This window comes from Hevea brasiliensis, chromosome 14, assembly GCF_030052815.1.
Source record: "Hevea brasiliensis isolate MT/VB/25A 57/8 chromosome 14, ASM3005281v1, whole genome shotgun sequence".
In the NCBI taxonomy this organism is placed as follows: domain Eukaryota; kingdom Viridiplantae; phylum Streptophyta; class Magnoliopsida; order Malpighiales; family Euphorbiaceae; genus Hevea; species Hevea brasiliensis.
In genome coordinates, this window is record NC_079506.1 from 16,956,990 (window position 1) to 16,979,603 (window position 22,614).

Consider the following 22,614-nt stretch of genomic DNA (forward strand, 5'->3'; position numbering starts at 1 on the left):
TAAATTATTAAAAAAACTCAATTAAATGTTCATATAATCATACTTATTTCTATTTTTTTGAAAATAATAAAAATTTTAATTTTTTTTATTTCAAATACGAGAATTGAGAAAAAAAATCAATTGGATTAAATCTTTGTAAAATTTTAGATACCAAATAGAAGTAATTGAAACTTTCATACAAAAAGCAAAAATATTTAATAATATACAAAAAATGATAATCTAACATTTAATATTTGTATAGTTGTATGCAATTCACCCATAATCTAGATATTGAATTTCAAATAAATACAAGAGATTAATATGTTGTTCTATATATGGACATGAACTGAAAAGAAATAAAAAAGGAAAAATAAAAGAAATTTCAACATTACAATAATCCAAATAAGGTATTTGATTTTTTTTTTCTTTTAAGTAAAATTGATTTCAATCGAGACTTAAGCTCAATACCTTACAGCTCTAGAGATAGCTTCAATATTATTGAAATAAAGTTCATTAATTATGATATGATTTATATGATTCAAATATTTTTTTCATTTTTTTGAGAAATAAATTTTACCCTTTAAAAAAAATTTGTATATGAGTGATTTGTTCATCAAATAAATCCATAATTTATTTTCAATATAACTCCTTCTAAAATTAATCCATTAATAATGTAGATAATTATAAACCATTAAAAAAATCCATTATAAATTGATATATTTAAATCTTTCTCAATTTTTAGACTTTGTTAAAAGAGCACACTAGTTAGTGCCAAATTGCTTTAATTTTATTAAAAATGTGTCACTTTTTAGAATTTATAAAAAATGGGTACACTAGTTACTCCTCTTCAAATTTTAATTAGGATGAAAGCTCAAAATTTATTCCTGAATTTTTAATTAATATTTAAATAAATTTACTTTTAAGGGTTTGATTTAGCTGTTTGATATAGTTGATAGCTAATGCGCATCTAAATAACTGAACCTATGTGTTTAACAAATATTAAAAAAAAAAGAAAATAATTGATTGGTAGCTGATGATATATCAACAACGATTTTTATCGGTTCTAAAGTAGGAGTTAATTGAAAATCACTATATAATTATTTTTTTTAACAAAAAAAATCTTACTTTAATGTTATGTTTTGCCCTATTTTTATTTTTATCTTGTTGCTTCTCTTTCAATGGAAGCATTGATTTATTCTATCTTTATCTTTGTTATTTTATTTCCTTTAATTATAACTCTCATTTCTTATCAAGCATAATTAGATATTATATTACTTTAAAATATTTAATTTTTATTTATATTTTTTAATTATAAAATAAATTATTAAAATAATAAATTAAATAATTATATATTTATTTTAATAATAAAAGAATTAATAATATATAATAAATAATAATTATATATTTATTTTGATAATTTATTCGATAACAATAACTAATATAATTTTATTAAATATTTAATATGAATTAATTATCAGATACTAATTATCAAATAATAATAATAATAATTATTAGCTATTAATTATCAATTACACTAAAAAATTAAATCAAATGGGGCCTAAATTTGGTATTGATTAACTTAGACTTTTTAATTTAACTCCAAATCAGGCTTACATATATATATATATATATTAATAATAAAATATTAATATATATATATATTTTTTAAAATATTTAAAAATTATCTACAAATTAATTCTGTTATTAATTTCAATTTACTTTTCAACCGTCTGAATTTGGTAACCCGTGAGAGTGATATGCTGATATGAAAGCATGGATGGACACTTCTCCACTGTTAACTGTTACAGTCTGACACTGCCTACAGATTAAATTGAATAATAATGGGTAAATTACATGTATAGTACCCTAACTTTGAAATATATAACATTAAGCACCTTAATTTTATTTTATAATATAAAACCCTCTAAAATTTAATATAAAACTGTTTGATAATCTTCAGTAGCCTGTTTGTAGTTTATTTATGTTGATGACATTTATTAAATTAAAAAAAATTATATTTTTCTGAATTGATAGATTTAAGTAAACAGATTTTGAGATATTAAAATTTTGATAAATATAATTTGGACCAGAATAGAGAATAAAGAAATTAGAGAAAATTTAATTATAAAATATTATTTTTATTTAATTATTATTTTTATAATTAATTTTAAATTAACATAAAAAATATAATTTTTAATTTGACAAATATAACCTCAATAAAAATAATTTACAAATCAATTGCTTAAGATTGCAGGCATAGGCGGATTTACATAGTTAAAAGTGAATCAATTGACTTATTGACTTTATAAATTTAACAAAAATAATATATATAAATTATGAACAATTTTATTAAATATTACTATTGACCTCATTTAGAAATTAATTATAAAAATACTAATTCATTCAAAATTTTCTTTTATAAAAAATAATTTTATAAAGTTGGAATGCCATCAAATAAAAAAAAATAAATTAAAAAGATTTTTCCATATAATTATGTGAAATTTTAAGTTTATCTTTCCATCTTATTATCAGTTTTATATAGTCATATTCATAAGGACCACAACTTTTTTCCCTCTCAACTCTCTTTTCTTTTTTCTTTTTCATTTCTTATTAATTGATTTTATTTTTTTTTATTTTTGTGAGAAATGTAGTATAATTATTTTTAATATGATGGATATGTTTCAAATAAAAAAAATATCCTGATGAAAAAATATCATAATTATTTTTAATGTGAGCCGTGTATTTTAAATAAAGAAAATATCATGATAAAAATACGTCAAGACATCAATTTGTTTCGTTATAAAGATAAATTATTTTATATGGTCATTGATTTACAACTTATAGAGTTTAAATATTAATTTTAATGATATGAATACTTAATTGCTTTTTTGTGCAACATATATTAAATCCAAATGTTTGTTTTAATTTGTTATTTTATAAAATTATTTTTCTTATAATTCTTAGATAATATTTAATTTTCTTATAAATTAGTCAAATCTACCTATGAGTAAAAAATTATAAATAAATTACTATTTAATTGAGCTTATAGATTAAAAAAATTACTTAAAATAAGTCAGAAGTTATAACTTATCTATTAAATAATTATATTATCCTAATAATTTTTAGAAATATCAATATTATCCTTATTTTAAAGCATATTTTCGTTTTAGTCATTTTTAATAAATTAATTTTTTTTAAAATAATTTTTAATTAAATACTTAAATTATTTAAAAATTAATTTTAAGAAATTTTATTAAATAATTAATTATTTATTTTTAAATTAAGTTATAAATTAAAAAAATATTTTAAGTAAAAAAATTAAAAGTAAGATTCTTGTTAAATTAAAAAAATTAATGTGTATTATTATTATTACTAAAGGTTGTGTTTTGTCTTAATTAAATTAAATATTTAAAATTTAATGTAACCGTTTACATTTGCAGATACTTGTCTATATAATTTATTCAAATAATAATAAAAAAATGTGTTAAAATATTTAATTAATAATAATAATAATAACAAGAAGAAGAAAGTGGTGTGGGGACATGATTGGTACGAGGGTACAAAGGTGTCAGAATTCTGACAACCCAGAAGCATGGCCATATCTGTACGGAAAGCAAATCTCCACCATATAATAATAATAATATATCGATTCTTTCCACGTTTAATAATTATATTACTACCAAATTATTTTATTTTTATTTTATTTTATTTTATTTTATTATCATAATTTTTTATACATTTCATTTCCCACTTATTTTCAATATTTTTTTTGAGAACGATATTTTCAATATTTTCCACTGGTCCGATTTATTTTCTTGGGAAAGCTTCTAAATATAAATAATGTCATAAAATAATAAAATATATGGAGTTTAATAATTGAATTTATAAAATATAATTAAAATTAATTAAAATATAGAGCTGTTAATTTGATTAAAATAATAAACATTTAAAGTAATAAACATTTTACATTGATGTATAAATATTTACATTTTTTTATCATTTCATGTCATATTTTCATAAAATTTATTTTTTTTTCAAAATGATTAAAATTTTATTTATTTATTTTTAGATATAATTTACTTCGACGAAATTTTACACTTTAAAAATATTTCTATAGTGAAATATTTACAAATATTTTATAAAAAAATATAAAAATAAATTATACATATATAAAATCTTTATTTATAAAAAAAGTACTTGTCGTGAAAAATATTTTTTTATAAATTTTATATTTTTTTATAAAAATTATTTTTAAAAAAATATTTTTAATTAATTGATTATCATGTTAAATTAATAATATATATTTATAAATATTTTTATATTTTAATAAAATTATTAAATTTTAAATATATATATATAATTTTAGTAATAATGTAACAGTAAATACTATTTGTCGACAAAATTATATTGAAAATTTGAACAATAAATATTTATTTATTCATTTTTGCCAAAAAAGGCTTTCCTTTGATAAATTTTTTTTCCCTTTTTTACCTACTAGCCAATGCGAGGAGACTTTTACACATCCAGTTCTTGCCTGTTGCCTTGTTTGGCCATAAAAAGAATCTTTCTTTCTCATTCTTCAACTAGGTTAATCTCTCTCTCTCTCTCTCTCTCTCTCTCTCTCTCTCTCTCTCTCTCCTCCCTTTATACCATTGGTGGACTTAATCTCAAGTGTCAGTAGCACCATAAACGACAACAGCAAAAGCAAAGCAAAGCAATAGCTGAGACTTGACATATCTGCCCAATCCTTGTGCCTCCTATTCTTTCTAGATGAGCTTGGATTGGTAGCAGGTTCTTTCATCAACACTTCTTTCCTTCATCACCTGGGTTTCCTTTGCAAGGTCTTTTTCTGTTACTATTAGGGTTGGCTTCAGATTCTTGTTTGATTTTTTTATCATTTTAGGCCATATATTCAGATTCTTGGCTTGATTTGGCATAACAGCTCTTTATGCTCCTTTCAGTGTTTCTTTAATCCAATACCCATTTATTCTTTTTCAGGATTTCCCCTTTCACTGAGATTTTTCTCTACATTTTCCATTTACAGAAACATTCTCCATCTTGAGTGTACTTTTTCTCCTCTTTAACTTCAATTTTTTATGTTTTCTTTCTTGTACCTTAAAATCGAGGACTAGAGGAAAAACATTTCTTTTACACTTCTGCATTTTCTATTTATAGGTAAAATTTTTTTTAGTTTCTTTGGTTGATCTTCTTGAATAGCTATAGATGTTTCCCCCTTTCTTTGGTGGGTTAGGTAGCTGATTGTTTCCTGTAAAGCAAGATCTGTGATTGATTTCTTGCAATTAATATTCACTAACTGTTCTCAGTTTATCTTCCTTCTCAACCAAAGCTCTAATTGATATTCAATGAAGGATTTATGTCTTGGTTGCTGCTTGTAATTTTTTTTTTTTTTGTTTTTTATACTTTTAGTTAAGGAATTAGTGCAGTTAGATCTCTTTATTGATAAAAAAATTCATTACTGTTTCTTTTGTTTTCTCTACCTCACAAAACTTCCCTCTCTTTTGACTTATGCATTCTATAGCATGTAAAAATTGATAATTTGGGTGATTTTGCTGAAGGTAATCGTCAGTTGGAAGTTTTCTCTTGTGTGGAAAATGACAAGGCAGAAAATCCAGATCAAGAAGATTGACAACAACACAGCAAGGCAAGTAACTTTCTCAAAGAGAAGAAGAGGGCTCTTCAAGAAAGCTTATGAGCTCTCTACTCTTTGTGATGCTGAGATTGCTCTCATAGTCTTTTCTGCAACTGGGAAGCTTTTTGAGTATGCAAGCTCAAGGTTCATCACTCTCTCTATTTCTATCTCTTTCTCTATTCCCATATATTTACTTTTTTAATTTTCTTTTCTTTTGGGCTATCTACTACTTATGTCATTGGTGATCTTGGAAGAATGATGCTGTTTCTCTTAAACCAAACAAAACTGAAAAAAGAAGAGAATGGCTGAAATATATGTGCATTAGAATCTTTTGGTTTCTGTGACCAAAATATTAATTATATTTTCATTTCATAGAGAGAAAAGGATCACAAGTGGGAGAGTGTACTCGGAATCATGGGGAAATGCTATTATCACCATTTTTCCCTCAAGAATTAGACTTTTCAATTAATGTCTTCTGTTAGATAGTTATATCAGCAAGATTGGTAGTTTACGTCTCTATCATTTTTTCCAAGGATTTTATAGTACAACTTCTCTTGGATATGAAAGTTACTCACTTGGATTTGCTTTGCTATCCTCTATTCAAACACAAACCACAACCCAGTATACAAAGATGTCCTCATAAAATATTGGGTACACACAATTCAATATTGTGATATAAACTAACAATAAATTCAAGAACAAAATAATTTCTTTTAGACCAAAGAATGCTAATGTTAATGATTGAAAAGAAATTAACAGACATCATAGTTTGAAGAACTTCCTATTAGACATAAAATATTTTGATTTCTATATGTGAAGAAATCTACTTCAATACATATATCATGATTGTATCAATACTGATCATCATTGGTTAGATACAATCACTGAATCGCATATAGATTAGATTAACAATTGTGATGAATTAAGAATCCTAGATGAATTATCTGAGTTATCCTTAACATCTCATATGGATTAGATTAGCAATAACAATTAGTGGATCCTGATAACATACATTAGCAACAAAGGCAAAAAGTAATTATGATAATTATGAAGATCTTGTTGTCTTGATTTCCTAGTTTGAAACATAGAATTTTCTTCCAAGTTCAGATACTAATTCCAACTGATAAATATGTTCTTTTACTCCACTCACAATTTAATTTGGAATACATTAATTACCAATAGATATGAGATGTGAAGCATAAGAAATTTAGAAACAACATAAATTACCCAACTAGTAGAATATAGCTGCAGCTTTACATCAGTAGTTTAAGTTCCTTTGTAGCTTCAATGCTTTTGCCCTTTAGAGTGAATTTCTACATTCTTGGTGACTGGTGAATCTCTGGGGTAAGCCACTTAGGTTCTTTTCCTTGGTTCCACACCCAGTTTAGGCCTTCTTGTATTGCATATGATTATTCAAAATAAAATTGTTGTAATTCCTATAACAAAACAAATTGAACTGAATTCACTGACTACTAAAATTTCACATGTAGTGGGGCGGATATTCAATTCAAGCTTAACTATTTAAACTTGAAAATGATGGTAGTTTTTTTAGTAAAAGATATATATCAGTTTGACTCACAGATAAATTATTTGGTTATGTTTTTGGAATTAGCTGCTTTAGATGTTGGGAGATGAGTATGCAGTTGGTTATTTTAACTAATTAGCTTTGCTAAAATTTATTGATGAGACAAAATTTTATGATTACTTGCAGCTTTATAAAGGGAAGATGAGTTTACTAAAATATTTTAAACAATATATAGTTGAATTAATTGTAAATTTTGGGTAAAAGAATATCTAGGGTTAATAACACAAAAACTCTACTGCTTGAGTAACTAACTTTCAATTTGAACCCTTAGGATTTATGTCCAAACACTTTTAGGTTTATGATTAATATATCCCAAAATTTGGTTTTGGATTCACTTTATTTATTAGAACTTGTGGATGTAGGCTCCGTTTTTTTTGTGAAAAATAACTTATACGTGGAAAATGTTTTTCATGCAAATTATTTTTTAAAAAATATTTTTCATAAAAATATATTTTATTATTTGATTGAAATGTTAAATTATTAGTATTTGTTTATATTATACATATATAAGTATTTTCACATTTTAATAAGACTGTTAAAGTCAGGTAAATGATTTTTTTAAAAGGAGGAAGTCATTTTCCTTAAAAATGACTTAATTTTTCCTTTAATTGGGGAAATATTTTTCGTTAACTCATTTTTTGAGTGACCAAAATAGTAAAAAATGCAAAATATATTTTCCTGGAGCCTTAAACTTCAAAACATTTAGATATATATTAATCATAAGAAAAAAAAAATTGTTTAGATTCAAATTCAAAATTACTAAATTTATTATTTTTTTAATTGCCCAAATATTTATAATAATTCATAAATATCCAAGAAAACTGATTATAATTTTATTTATTGTATTATTTTTATTTATTTTTTTTATACAATTAGGTACTATTGAGACTCAAATTCGAGACCTTACAGCCCTGAAGACTATTCTAGTACTACTAAGTTAAGACTATTGGTTTTTTTTATTTTTATTTCTATCTCATTAAAAGAGAAAAGAAATTATATGATAATACACTGCTCTTGAAAAATAAATAACATTTTTGATGGTCATATAATTTTTTTTTAACTAATCAGCAACTATTTTATTAAATAATTAATATTTAATATCATTCTAACAATTATTAATGAATGTTAAATCAGATGGTTATTAATGATTATTAAATTTTAAATCAATTGTATTAAAATCTTACACAGTTACACAACTCTCTTCTTGTTTTTGAGTTAACATAAGTGAATTTACTTTTTGTAATTTGTAATCCTATTTAATTAAGGATTTTTTTTGCCTAAACTTGATCCATCATAAATCCAAGATACAAGATGTATGATGAAACCCACCTATTAGGAATTTTATAAAAAAAGATGACAATTTCTTTACCTCTGATGTTATTTAAAATTTTATATTAGACGTTTGCAAATGTATCATTTGAAAAAAAAATTAAAAGTCATAAAGGCATATATTTATTATATCTAAAGAAAAAATAGAAATATGACAAAGAAAGAGAGGGAGGGTACCAGTTGATTAGGATTTCTTCAGAACAACAATTAAGCTTTAATTTCAAATTAGTTATCTAAAGAATTCATATCATAACAACAGAATGAGTTTTATGCTAACCGTCAATCTACTATAACCCTCCTCTTTTTTGGGACTTGGAATCCGCTATACTTTATTAAGTTCACATAAGCAGAGTTTGATTAAGGCTTCTTCAACTGAAAAAAAGAGGGAGGGAGGGGGGGGGGGGGGGGAGGGTTTGTGTTCATTTCTCATTGATTAGGGTTGTTGAAGAAGACAATACAATGTAATTTATTAAAATTTAGTAGTGGAATTTTGAATTTTTCCTTGCTTCATTTTGCTTCTAACAGAGAGGAAATGAAAATATTAAAGCCTGTTTATTTATGGAATATAGTTTTTTATTTTTTAAGAAAATTATAGTTTTAATTTTTATGAAAAATAAAAAAAAAAAGAAAAAAAGCACTCCCTGATCAATTTTAATTCAAAAAATTAAAAAAATTATTCATATCTTTCATAATAAAAAAATAAATTATTATAAATATATTTAAAAACTTATTTTATTTTTAAAATTTTTTTATATGTGTTATTCAATTGTGATTAATTTTTCATCATTTTAAGCAAATATTTTCCTAAATAACTATTTAATTTTAGTTATGAAAAGTCATAGTGTAATTTTAATTATAAGAAATCATTTTAAAATATATAACTTCTATTATAAAGAAAAATAGTGAAAAAAAACTTAAAACTATTTTTTAAATCTTATTTATTTATTTATTTTCATAAACAAGAAGCTTTTATTAAGAATTGATGAAAGATAAAAGATAATGCAAGAAAAAACTTAACAAAACACAGGGAAGAACCCTGATCAATAAGCTACTCCATTATACCCGATTTTAAAAGTAGAATGTTAAGTAAAAAAAACCTAGCCATAGATATAAATAAAGAAAAACACAAAAGAAAAAAAAAAAAAAATCCAAGAACCAAGAGTTGGTATATAAGCTGATATTTGAGCTGACAAAATAGATATTGCCTAAAAGAACCCATTGCAACAAAATCACCAAGGAACATAGAAAATAAATTAAAAAAAAAAAAATTTCAGTTCTTCATTTAGAAAATTGATATATGTAAATATAAAATTCTATTTTTAATTTTTTTTAAAATTTTTTCAGAAAATTATATCAATTTTTACAAGTGAATAATCCCTTAATATTTAGCTAATTTTATTTATTTATTGATTGATTAATTTAATTTATAGAGAAAAACCTAATTAAAAACAATCATTTGTATTTGTATCATCATTTTCATCACACAATTAGGCTAACTTCACAAAATTTTAACTGTTAATAGGAAGTTCATGACTGATAATATTATGAAAAATAGACTCATAAAATATATTTGCTAATATTCAATCTTAGTGCACATTTATATATTTATATAATGCAAATATTCAACCTGCTTTTATATATCTAAATCCATCTTGTCTTTAAATAATACAAAATAGATATAACCATATGAATACTCATATTTCATCCAAAGAAGTCTTTGCAAATCTTTGCATACATGCCATGCATAAAACTGCAAACCTAATGATCAAATTATTCTTCTAAAAATTATACTTAGACTCTGTTTGATTCAATTCTATAGTAAAATTTATTTGATTTGTAAATGAATTCTATGATAGAATTTATTTATAAATAAATTTCTTTATTTGGTATATCTTAAATATGGAATTCATTTTAAATGAAATAAATTTTGTGTTTGGAATAAATAAAATAAAATAATATATAATAAGAATGATTTTGTCACTTGAAATATATATGATTTTAAGTGTGGAATTCATTTGCAAATTCTATCAATTTTGATGGAATTTGGTTTAGTTATAATAAATTATGTGGAATTGATTATTAAAAATTTCAAATGAATTTTCATTTAAACCAAACTTTAAAATTTTAGATTTATAAATGAATTCCATAAGTATGCTTTAGTTTTTCTTAATAATCTCATTAATAAATAAAAAAATGTAAGATAAAATATGTCATATATATTGAAACAAATAAATAATTGATGTTTAAAACATTATTTAAGCTTTTTTTTATTCAATAAATGAAATGGAATAAGATGAGGATAGAATATTTGTTCCATGTTAATTAGCTGTTCATAACTTTAATTCAAATTTAAATGTGGAATAATATTTCATGGATAATAATTTTAATTTTTAATAAATTTTAAAATATGTAATAATGAGTATATATATATATATATATATAGGATAAAAATATTTAAATTAGTATGATATAAATTCAATATATAAGTGGAGAATAATTATTAATGTTGTTCTCTAAAACAAATAAGTTCTTAATGTTATTTTGGATATTAAAAAAGTCATTTTTTTTACATGGGTGATTTCCATCAAAGAGCCTTCAAGAGCACAATGCAAGAGATGAAATTAATTCTAAAAGCATAAAAACATTTAATGCTACCTAAATATTGAGTAATTTCAAAACATTAAATAGTTGTTCTCATCTATATTCGAGTGTATATATTCACTCAATCAGATTAACTATACAGTTACAGCAGATTTTATATTGAGAAATGGTCGAAATTCAAAGTTGCAAAGTTAACTCTAATTAAATTTTGATGGTATTAATTATATACTAGGATAAAATATATTAAAACCTTCTCGACTCACCAAAAGTTGAAAAGTGAAGTTTTTTGAGATTTTGAAACCTCTAAAAATCTTATATTCTTTAAAAATCTTCCTTCTAAATAAATTCACTATTTTCAAAAATCTATACCTTATCTCTGAAAACTCTCTCAAGCATACTGTAAATTTCAGGGCCAAATGAACCATTAAAAAAAGAAAAGATTTTGTCTGGAGGTGGAGAAAAATCCACAGTTATCTGATTTAACAGATGCGACAACAAACTTACAAACTACCATTAATGCTAGATTGAATTTTCAAATCTATACATCAGCTCCACCATCAACTGAAGAACTTTAGTTAGAAACCCTTGTCCTACCTCACCATCAAGCAATTGCAAAGAGTCCTTGGCAACCACAGCACAACCAAGGAAAAGGCAAATAGAAACCTATTGACCCTCTATAAAATGCAAAATAGAAAAAGAAAAAGAAAATGAAAGAGGAGATGCGAGGGTGCATGCTGCCAGTCTCAATGGCTGGTGATACCCAGGAGAGAGCCAACCAAACTGTTATAGTGAGAGATGGGACAGGAGTTTTTTTTTTTTTTACTTTTTTTTTTTAAATTTAAGTTAATATGTTATTCAATTGCACCAAAATAAAAGTCCTTGCAATATCAACATATTCAAAACTAATAATAATTCCATTGAAGGGTGTTTGATTCAATTGTTAGATGAAGTTAATAGCCGATAGACGTCTAAATAGTTAAATTAATTTATTTAGTAAACTTATCAAAACCATAGCTGATAATTGAAGATAAATTATTTATCAATTGCATTTTGTATCATTTTAATTTTAAGAGCTTTTCTCACTAGTTGGTAGCACTGTTATCAAAGGCGCGCCTTAGGCACAAGGAGCACCGGGCGCAGCCCTAGGCACCTCAGGACAGCCAAGGCGCACCACCTCACCAAGGAGCACCGAGGCGCAGCAAGGCATGAGGCGCATCGAGGCGCGCCCCAATGAGGCAAGGCGCTAGGCTGCTAGGATTTTTTTTTTTTTTTAAGTTTGTCCAGCAGCCAGCAAAAAGAAAAAAAAAGAAGAGGAAAAGAAGAAGAAGAAGAGGAGTGAAACGAGAGATCAAACAAACCTGACATGTATTTTTTCTTATTATTTTCTTATTCTTCTTCTTCTTCTCCTCTCGCTCTCCTCTGCTCTCTTCCCCTGTGCTGCATTTTTTTCTTTCTGTTTCAGTGTTTCCTTTTTTTTTTTTTTTTTGCTGCCAATGCCATGCTTTCTCTCTCTCTCTCTCTCTCTCTCTCTCTCTCCCTTTCCTGTGCTGGGTATTCTTTTTCTGCTTCTCTTTTTTTTTTTTTTTTGGACTGCCATGCTCTATCTCTCTCTCGCTCTTTCCTGCAGTGTTCCTGCACTGTTTCTGCACTACACTTTCTTTTTCTGCATTTTTTTTCGGTTGCCATGCTCTGTTCCTGCATTGTTTCTGCACTGTTCCTGCACTGTTTCTGCACTACACTTTTTTCTTCTGCATCTTTTTTTTTTTGGCTGCCAATGCCTTGCTCTCTCTGTTCTGGTTTCTGCACTGTTACAGCAGCTGCAATTTTTCATTTTTTTCTTTTCATGCTCTCTCCTTCTTCACTTCTTCACTTCTTGAAGACGAGGAAGAAAATGATGATGATGAAGATGTTGATTTGGAAGATGAGTATGAGGAGGATAATGAAGATGATGAAGAAGATGAAGAAAATGAAGAGGATTATGATATTTCTATTGATGTGGATTGAACATTTAGTAGTTTACTAGTTTATTAAACTTTAATTTTTAGTAGTTTATTAGTGTTTTTAACTTTTAGTAGTTTATTTTTATCTCTTTTGGATTATAAACTAATTATTACTTGCATATTTGTTAGTTATTATTATATAGTTTTATGTTATTTGAGGTGTGATAGCATAATTATAATTTTTTTTTTAATTTTTAATATATATTTTTTATTTTTGCGCTTTGGCTCTCTCGGGCGTGCGCCTGCGCCTTGCGCCTAGGCTCCAAGACACCTTGGCGCCTTGGTGCACCTTGAGCCTTTGATAACTATGGTTGGTAGCTAATTTGATTTTATTTTTTATTTAAATTATATTATCCTTTTAAAATTTATTGATTACAAAATTTTTATGTCTTCAAATTAATTTTTTATATTAATAAATTATTTTAAATTATAAGAAATGATAATTAAATATAAAAATATTATAAATAATAGTTAAACTTTTTATAATGTTGATTCTTATATTAATAAAAATTTGTATATACACAAAAAATGGTTATATTTTTCACAAATTATATTTTTAATTCTTATATATGTTGTATAATAAATCAACAATTATATATTTATTTCAATAATAAAATAAATAATGTGATATATACCCTTATAAGTAAATTTACATATCAACACCAATAATTAGATAGTTTTACAAAACTTAAGATATATAACAATTAACTACTGACTATCAGCAACAACTATCAATTATTAGCGATATCTAATAGCACTTTACACGCTCATTCAGTAGTTATCTAGCTACTATTTTTGAGAATCATTAGAACATATTATGTTAAGCCTTCACTTATAAATTAAAGATTTTAATTTAAGTCAAACTCTTGTTAACCAAAAGTTTAAAATTCAAATCTTAGATGCTTTCTATTGTATATTAACAATATTTTGGCACAAGATGGCTAGAAATTAACTGTAATTTTTTTTATATAGACATTTAAGTTTCTTATCTATTACTTTATAAGTTATTTTGACATTTAAATATATTACTTTGATGTTATTTATTATTTTAATATTATGTATAAAATAATGTTGAAAAAGTGTTGTTATAACCTCAATTTATTGTAGTGTAAAAATTTGTTTAAATTTCATTCAATGAAGTTCTAAAGAACTGACCTTGCCAAACCTTTGGCTTTTAAAGTGTGAATCAGGTGATTGAAAGGCACAAACTGCATCCAAAGAACGTTGGCAATAAGTTGGATCAACCTTCTCTAGACCAGCAGGTATGATTTTATACCATTTATTATATATATATATATATATATATATATATATATATATTTAAATACTTTTTCAAGTTATTGTCCATATAATTGTGCTTTTCATGAGAAAAACAAAATATGAATAAAAGGTAAATGGGAATTCACTCAAAATAAGCAGCAAATATCATGCATGTAGCTGTTGGTTTATTATTGTCTTTTAGAGCCAAAAATTGCTTTTGTTTATAAACAAATTTTATAATTTATTTGTAAATTAACAATTGTTTTGTTTGGCATCTTCTAATAATGAATAAAGTTCATTTTAAATGAAATGAAACTATTTACATGGTTCATCCTTTAATATATGACTATTTTCATAGATATGTTATTTTTTACGATCAATAATCCAAACAAAATACATCATTAAGCTCAAAACTTTACTCAATTTTCATAAATCTCATTATATTCAACATATATCACACTACTAACTTCTTATAATAAGTATATTGGTTTATACCTATTATTCTCTTCTATACATAACTAATAGATGTATTACTTTAACCTTATAACCACAATTCCTCCATGGGATGCAATAACAAGAGTTTCTTCCTCTTAAACTTTGTCATTTTGCTACACGCGGGTCAAAGCTAAATAATATTTTCCACAATACTCATATTTATAGTGTTAGTACCTTTAATCTTTATATTAGTAGGAATCTTATTCAAATAAGAATAGCACTAAAATAAAAGTTATAAACTAAAATGAAAATAATTCTCTATCTAATTGAGGAATATTTCTCTCACTTAAATTAGAAAAAATATTCTTTTTAAAGTCACTAAGATGTTAAGTCATACCCTAATATAATAGAAATGGCCAATTAGGCTTAAATATAATCAGTTTATTTTCATGTAATTAATGGTAATTTTTTTTAGATTTTTATACGAATTTATTAAAAATCAAAAAATTCATTTATTTCAGAAAAATCTCTATAATTATTCTCTTTTAATTTCTTTCACCCTTCTCACATAATCTTTTATATATATTGATCCTCAATGTGCCTCCTTCTCATTTGTAAGATAAATAAAATACACTCTAGTAGAGAGAGAACCATGATCTTTTATTTTTTTATTGAAGAATTTTTACCCTTAATGAGTTTAAAAGATGCACATTGTTGTCATTGTATTCTTATAATTTTTTAATTTATTTTTAATTCAAACTAACTTTTTACTAAAAATTGAAAATCTCACCAATTATATTTTAAAATATAAATTATGATTAATAAAAGACATGTATGTATTATTAAATTTCAAAATAATTAAAAGTACATATATTAATAATAAATACACTATTTATTTATATTTTAAAAATTTTAAAATATATATGTAAAATGGGATGATCCCATTTTCATGAATTTACTCTTGTCTGAAGTTTTATCACTATACATTAGAATATAATCACATTAAAATAATGAATTATATTTGCTATTTCACAATTTAAAGTATACAAAGAGTGCAAATTGAGAGAAAGAGTTGGACCTTTCACCATGCAAAATATATGTTCTTCATGCAAACATACTGTTAAGGCACACAGTAAAACCAAAATGGCAGTGCACTGCTTCTTTCCTTTCTATATTGTTCTGTTCTGTGACCTTGGAGAATTAAATGGCTTAAGCTGTCAAAACTTTTTGGTTTCAGTGGCTCGTCTAACTTCACAAAGGGCAAAACTCCCTTCAATTTTTTGTGCTATAACTTCCCTAAGAAAAATTAATCCTAATTGGGTGACTATCTTGGAAGTGTGGGATGTTTCGTATATTAAGAACCCGTTTGACATTGCTGTTGAAACTACTGTTAAGAAAAACATTAAATATGTTAGTTAGAGGGTATTAGACAAATAGAGCACATTAGGTTAGAGGATAGAAAGAAAAAAAGGGGTAGACCTAAATTGACTTGGAGGAGAGTAGTACAACATGACCTAGAAGCATTACACATTTCTGAGGATTTAACCCAAAATCGTTTAGAGTGGAGAAAGCGAATCCATATAGCCGACTCCAAATTTTTTGGATAAAGGCTTAGTTGAGTTGAGTTGTATGTTCAACTCATAAGAACTCCAAAATAACAAAACAGTTTTTTCAAACTACTTTTTAAAATGATAATTTTTCTAAAAAGCGCTTTTCAAATTCAAAACCTCAAATGCTAAATAGATCAAAGTCACTCTTATTAGTATAAAATAATATTTATTATGAGTGATTCTGATTTATACTCATTTCCAACATATATTTATATGATGAAAAATATACTAACTCATTAAAATTATAAAAATAATTAATTAAATATAAGAACATTAAATGCAATTTTATATTTATATATATATATTTCATTATTACATAATAATAAATTAGAAATGAATTGATTTAAATTAAAAAATAAAAAAAAATTAATTCCTACTAAAAAATTAATTAAAAAAAATCATTTATACATAATGAAAAAAAATTTCATATAATAAAAATAAAAATAAAAATAATTTTTGTTAATGCCCTGATTTACAAATATTTTTCTTATACCTTCTTACTAATGTATTCATTCCTTATCATTTTTTTTTTATTGCAAAGCGCATGCTATCATAAATCATACCTAGTAAATTATATTGGTCTTGTAAAACTTTTCTTTTGACAAGTATTTTGCGATCACATAATATTTCTATTATATTTTTTTATTGAAAAGTTTTCTGCCCCATTTTAATGTAAATACATAATTAGTAAGAATAAAATTATTAAATATCTCATATTAAAGTTATAAGTGAGAAGACACGTATAGTATGAAGTGTCTTAAGTAATTTTGTTAAGAATTTAAGAACCAGAAGAAGAAAAAAGATGGATGAAAACTCAAAGGGCTACATTTTTATTATATTTTTTTCTATCTTTTCACATATATATATATATATATATATATATATATATATATATAAAGTCATTCTAATAAATGTCTAAAATTATACTCTATTAAAAGTGAGGAAAGAGAGAGAGATGTCAGCATGTAAGGAATATAAATTTTTACCCATTTAGGAATATATATAAAATATATTGATTTTTCATAACACTCTCTCTTAAGTTGGAATATGAAATCTCATTAATTTTAACATTCCCCCTTGATGAGATTTATTGAAACCAGTAACTCCCTCACAATAGCTTGTAATAGCACAACCATCAATAATTACAAGGCACATTTAGAAACACTTAAACAAAGGCACCAACACAAAGTACCAAAACATAAAGCAACACTCAGGGTTGCGTTTCCTCCTGAAAGGCGACATTGGTAAAGAAACATCAACACAAAGCAAGTCATAGGGTTGCACTTCCCTCTCCAATGATGTCGGTGAGAAATAACGGAGACAAAACAATAGGTTGATCTTTACCATAACAGCTCACATAACTACAGTGTAATGGCTGTCCAAATTTCAGCAAACATTCAAGGGAGTTTCAAAATAGGGCAGCAGCTAGGAATGGCTTAAAAGGGACATAGTAATAAATACAAAAAGTGAATATTACTTGAAATAGGAACTGAAATTAATACAAAATAACCCAAATTTTCCATAGAAAAGTGACAACACAACCCAAAATCTCCTTAAAATTATTCCTGTGAATAGTGCCATGACAATATCCGTAAACAGTGCCATGAGTAATACATGTAAACAATACCATGAACAGTATTAAACTCCTAATGAATAGAAAGCTCTAATACCATTATAAAAATTTAAGAACCAGAACAAGAAAAAAGAAAGGAAGTGAAGAGATAGGAAAAAACTCAAAGGGGCTACATCTTTATTATCTTTTCTTTTATCTTTTATACGATAAAAGGTCACATATGCATGAAATCTCATCATTTCCAACAAATTTCATTCTTGTCAACCGTATATGTGCATAAAAAAAGTATGGTTAAATTGTACCAACCGTCCCTGAACTTAGAATGTTATTTTATTTCTGTCTTTAAATTTTAATTTGTCACAATAAAATCCCTTAACTTTAATTTATTTTTCTTAAAAGTCCTTGTAACCGACAATAGCAGATTTGCTGGTAAAAAATAATGAAATTATTTTTTAAACCTTTCATTGTCACTTATCTTTTCTCCAGTAATCCCAACCTACACGCTTGCCTTCTCAATTATCAAATCTACTCAAGCCCTTTTCTTTCTTTCTCAGCTTCTCTTCTGAAATGGCTTCTATTCTGAAATTGCTTCTTTTTTCTCCTTAAGTCATTGAAAATGATTCCTTCTACTCTACAAGTCTCTTGCATCTTCAGCCTCTATCCTCAAACACATCTCTATTTGCGTCTCTCATTTCATGTCTTCAAGCTTGAGATTCAACACATCCACATATTCGATGCTTCTGAGCAGATTTGACGTTTCCACAGCTAGTTTGTCTCCAGTCAACAATCACCTTTACTCTTCTATCAATGGATTAAGATTTTCTATTGTCTCCATCAAAGCCTCGTTGGCCATTGCTTTTGGGCAGAGGTAGGTCAACTCATTGAGTTTTGCTTGGTTGTTCGAGAACTGGTTTTGTTGGATTACAAGAGTTGTAGGATTTTATGATGTCTAACTATTAAAATTGATAGGTTTTATACATTTATATGCTTATTGTTGAAATTGTTAAGTTTTATATTTTTGGATTGTTAGAATTGTTGGGTTTATTGTTTGGTTGTTGAAATTTCATGCATTCTGGTTGAAATCTATGCATTTTGGTTGAAATTGATGGCATGGGAGCTATTGGATGTTTGATTTGAAATTCTTGAATTTGGTTAAAATTGGATGTTTGATCTGAATTCTAAAATTGGGAGCTGTAGGAAGTTCGAAATTAGTTGATAATTCTAAATTAACTAAATTTTGATTAATAATAATTAATAATTTTATTAAATATAGAAATATATATAATTAATAATTTTATTAATAAGTTTAATAAATAAAATAAAATAATTTTATTGATGCATAATTATCAATTAATTTAATTATAAAGATGAGATAGAAATATAAAAGAAAGGGAGGGATAAAATGGTGATTTTATTTTTGAGAGAGAGGGGTAAAATGTAATATCTTTTAAACTTGTATACTTGCAATAGCAGGTTACAAGTACTTTTTATGAAAATAAATTAAAGTTAAGGAATTTTATTTTAACAAATTAAAGTTTAAGGATGGAATTGAAAATATTCACTGAGTTCAAGGATGGTTAATGCAATTAAGCCAAAAAAGATAGATATTGTATACATATAGCATTACACTTTTCTATTTCATTTTTTTTAAGTATTTACAAGCCAAAGGTAGAGCCAACTTAGGTGCACCAAAACTAAATTTTGTTTTTAAGTGATATTAAGGGTGCATTTTCTACTATCAACATAGTGCACTCAGAATTATTACTTTTAAAATATATTCTAGCAAAATTGAATTCTAATTGATAAGAAAAGATAAATCTCATTCTTATTACTAGATTGAACCATTAGGTTTACCCATTTAATTCCTGGTTGGCATTCTCTTCACTTTCACCATTATTCTTTTACATAATTAAATTTTAAGGGCTAGTTTATTTATAGAAAATAATTTTTTGTTTTCTATTTTTCATTTTCTGGGAATATTTTAGTTTTCATTTTTCATGAAAAAAAGAAAAATATGAAAAACATGTTCATTGTCAATGGTAAAAAATAATTTTTTAATTCAAAAAATATAAAAATTATCCATATCTTTTATAATTAAACAAATAAATCATTATAAAATATATTTAAAAACTTATTTAATTTTAAAGATTTTAATATTTGTTACTTATTTATTATCAATATGATTAATTCTTTATCATTGTAAATAGATATTTTCCTAAATAATTATTCAATTTTACTTACTAAAAAGTTCCAAGAATAATTTTGGTGATAGAAAAGTCATTGTTTTTCTTTTGGAAAACAGTTAGAAAACAGAACATTTTTAATAAAGGAAAATAGTAAAAAAGACAACTTAAAGATACTTTTTAAAACTTAATTAAATTTTATAAAACTAGAAAAGTAGTTTCCAGTTCTTCATTTGGAAAACTAGAAAACCAGCACATTGAAGCTCTATTTTCTTGTCTTAAAAAAATTTTCCAAAAAACTATTCCAGATTTTCACCAGTGAACATGTCCTAAGTATCCTTAGGGTATGCTTTGTGGGATTTTTTTTTTTTTTTTTGGCTTTCCATGATAATCCTACTTCGTTCACTTCCTCTTTCACTAGAAAACTGTAGTAGAAATAGTTCCTCTAATTTATTGGATACAAGAAGAGAATAATGATGATCTTGATTCGATAATGTGAATTTTATAAATGTTCCAAGACAGCATATGTAGCTATGTATTGAAAGCAATTCTTTGTCTACTTTTAGCTTGAAGATGGTACTTTTGCCGCATTGAGCAAGGAAGTAGAAGAGAGGACCCTTGAATTGAGGTAAAATTTGCAGTGCTATGGATCTGTTTGCCATGAAAAAGATGCATATCTCAATTTATAAGGTTGAGAACTTGAGATACATGATCGGTGGATGACAGGCAGATGAGGGGGGAAGAGCTCCAAGGATTGAGCATAGAAGAGCTTCAACAATTAGAAAGGTTACTTGAAAGAGGCTTGAAACGAGTCGTGGAAACAAAGGTTCATGCCTGTAGTTGTATCTTTTGAATTTATTTGCAATTTGGTTTACTTCTCTGCATGTTGAAAACTCTTTGTATATTGTTTTTCAGGGTGATGTATTTGCAAAAGAAATCAATGCCCTCAAAAGCAAGGTCACAGTCTTATCTTTAAACTGTTGTATGCCATTCATCATTTATTTTTTCATGTGAAAGAGACTTTAGATTTGGAACTGTTCTAATATGTTAGTGTTATTAAGGGTAATGATGATGATTCAAAACCTACTTGGTTTCATTTGTTGAAGACAAATCCAAAATGTAGCAGTATATTAATAAGCTAGAAAGGGAGAGAGAGAAATATATTAATAAGCTAACTTTTTTAGCTGAAAGAACAGATTTTGGCTTCATTTGTTGGCAAAACCCTAGCTAGATCAACATGAACAGAATAATATGGTCCATCATCTATCAGTATGATTCTTACAAGAAAAGTAAAACCAATGACTATTTCTCTCTTGCTCTATTTTTCACACCTGATCATTTTCTTTCTCATTCGTTTCCAGGGAGCTCAATTGATGGAAGAAAATGAGCGACTAAAGAAGCAAGTATGTGAACTTTTTTTGAGTCCCTCAGTTGAATCTTATTCTCATTTCTGAGTTTGTTTCCATATGGTAGATGATGGATATACCAGTAGCCAGAATGCAATTGTTTGAAGCAGGACAACCATCGGATTCTGTGATGACCAACACCAGCAGCTCAGCAGATCCTGCTCAAGATTTTGAAGGCTCCTACACTTTCCTTAGATTGGGGTTGGTTTTTGCATTCCTTTCCCTACAGAGTTTCTGGATTTATTTTTTCATTTCATTTTCAAGAATCCATTTGAGGGTGGTTTGGTGTAACGATAACCTAGAAGTCATAGTTTGAGTTATGGAAACAGCCTCTCTGCAAAGCAGGGGTAAGGCTACGTCCATAAACCCTCCTTAAAGCTCACAAGTGTGGAATACTTCTTGCATTGCATTCAAGAATCCATTTTGCTGCAGGACTTCCGTTAACTAATTAAATATATACTGCAGTGCCTCAAAAAACCTATTTGATCTCAACTTTGATAACTGGAACTGAAATAGCAAAGTTCAATGATTATGGATATATACTTTTAATAATATTGAAACATCTTGCAGGTTACCCTTCCCAGATTGAATCTGAAGGATTGAAGTGATCATTGAGGATCAACGAAATCAACCAAACCCATCAACCCTAGTTATATTTAAGATTCTTCTCTTCTTGCTTCCTGTCTGCTTCTCATCAATTATGGGAAGCTAGCTACTGCCTACTTGCACCAGCATATGGAAGTTTGATCATGTAAGTGTGTATGCTTATAGATCAAGACAAAAACAGCCTTTGTACCACTAGGCAACAGGCTGCTTTTACTACCATTCAAGGTTTATGTATTGTGGCAAATATATATAGGTGTTGTGAAGCAGATGATGAAGCCGTCTATAATGTGTATTATAAGGATTAATGGACTTTATTAAAGCCCATCTCCCTCATATGTACATACAGATTCTCTATCTTTTGGTCCAATAATTAATGTAGACCATTATTTTCGGTTTA

At 25.9% G+C, this 22,614-nt stretch overlaps 1 protein-coding gene across 5 annotated transcripts; it reads left to right on the forward strand.

Moving 5' to 3' along the window:
• The first annotated feature begins 4,565 nt into the window (after positions 1-4,565).
• On the forward strand, positions 4,566-22,614 carry LOC110666123 (MADS-box protein JOINTLESS). Of its 5 annotated transcripts, none has more exons than XM_021826507.2 (10): positions 4,588-4,820; positions 4,978-5,154; positions 5,556-5,773; positions 14,325-14,406; positions 20,772-20,833; positions 20,932-21,031; positions 21,121-21,162; positions 21,567-21,608; positions 21,679-21,812; positions 22,182-22,614. In XM_021826507.2, exons 3-10 carry the CDS (start codon positions 5,592-5,594, stop codon positions 22,198-22,200), a joined length of 663 nt encoding a protein of 220 aa, XP_021682199.2. In that variant the 5' UTR covers positions 4,588-4,820; positions 4,978-5,154; positions 5,556-5,591; the 3' UTR covers positions 22,201-22,614. The 5 variants fall into 5 exon arrangements, with proteins under 5 accessions (XP_021682197.2, XP_021682201.1, XP_021682199.2 ...); XM_021826506.2 differs by having other exon boundaries at positions 4,978-5,043; XM_021826505.2 differs by lacking the exon at positions 4,978-5,154 and having other exon boundaries at positions 4,566-4,820.

Coding starts and splice junctions, on each gene's coding strand:
- LOC110666123 (XM_021826505.2), top strand. CDS start 5,592: ATGACAAGGCAGAAAATCCAGATCAAGAAGATTGACAACAACACAGCA. Junction 20,834..20,931: donor GAGAGGACCCTTGAATTGAG/GTAAAATTTGCA, acceptor GGTGGATGACAG/GCAGATGAGGGGGGAAGAGC. Junction 21,609..21,678: donor ATGAGCGACTAAAGAAGCAA/GTATGTGAACTT, acceptor TCCATATGGTAG/ATGATGGATATACCAGTAGC.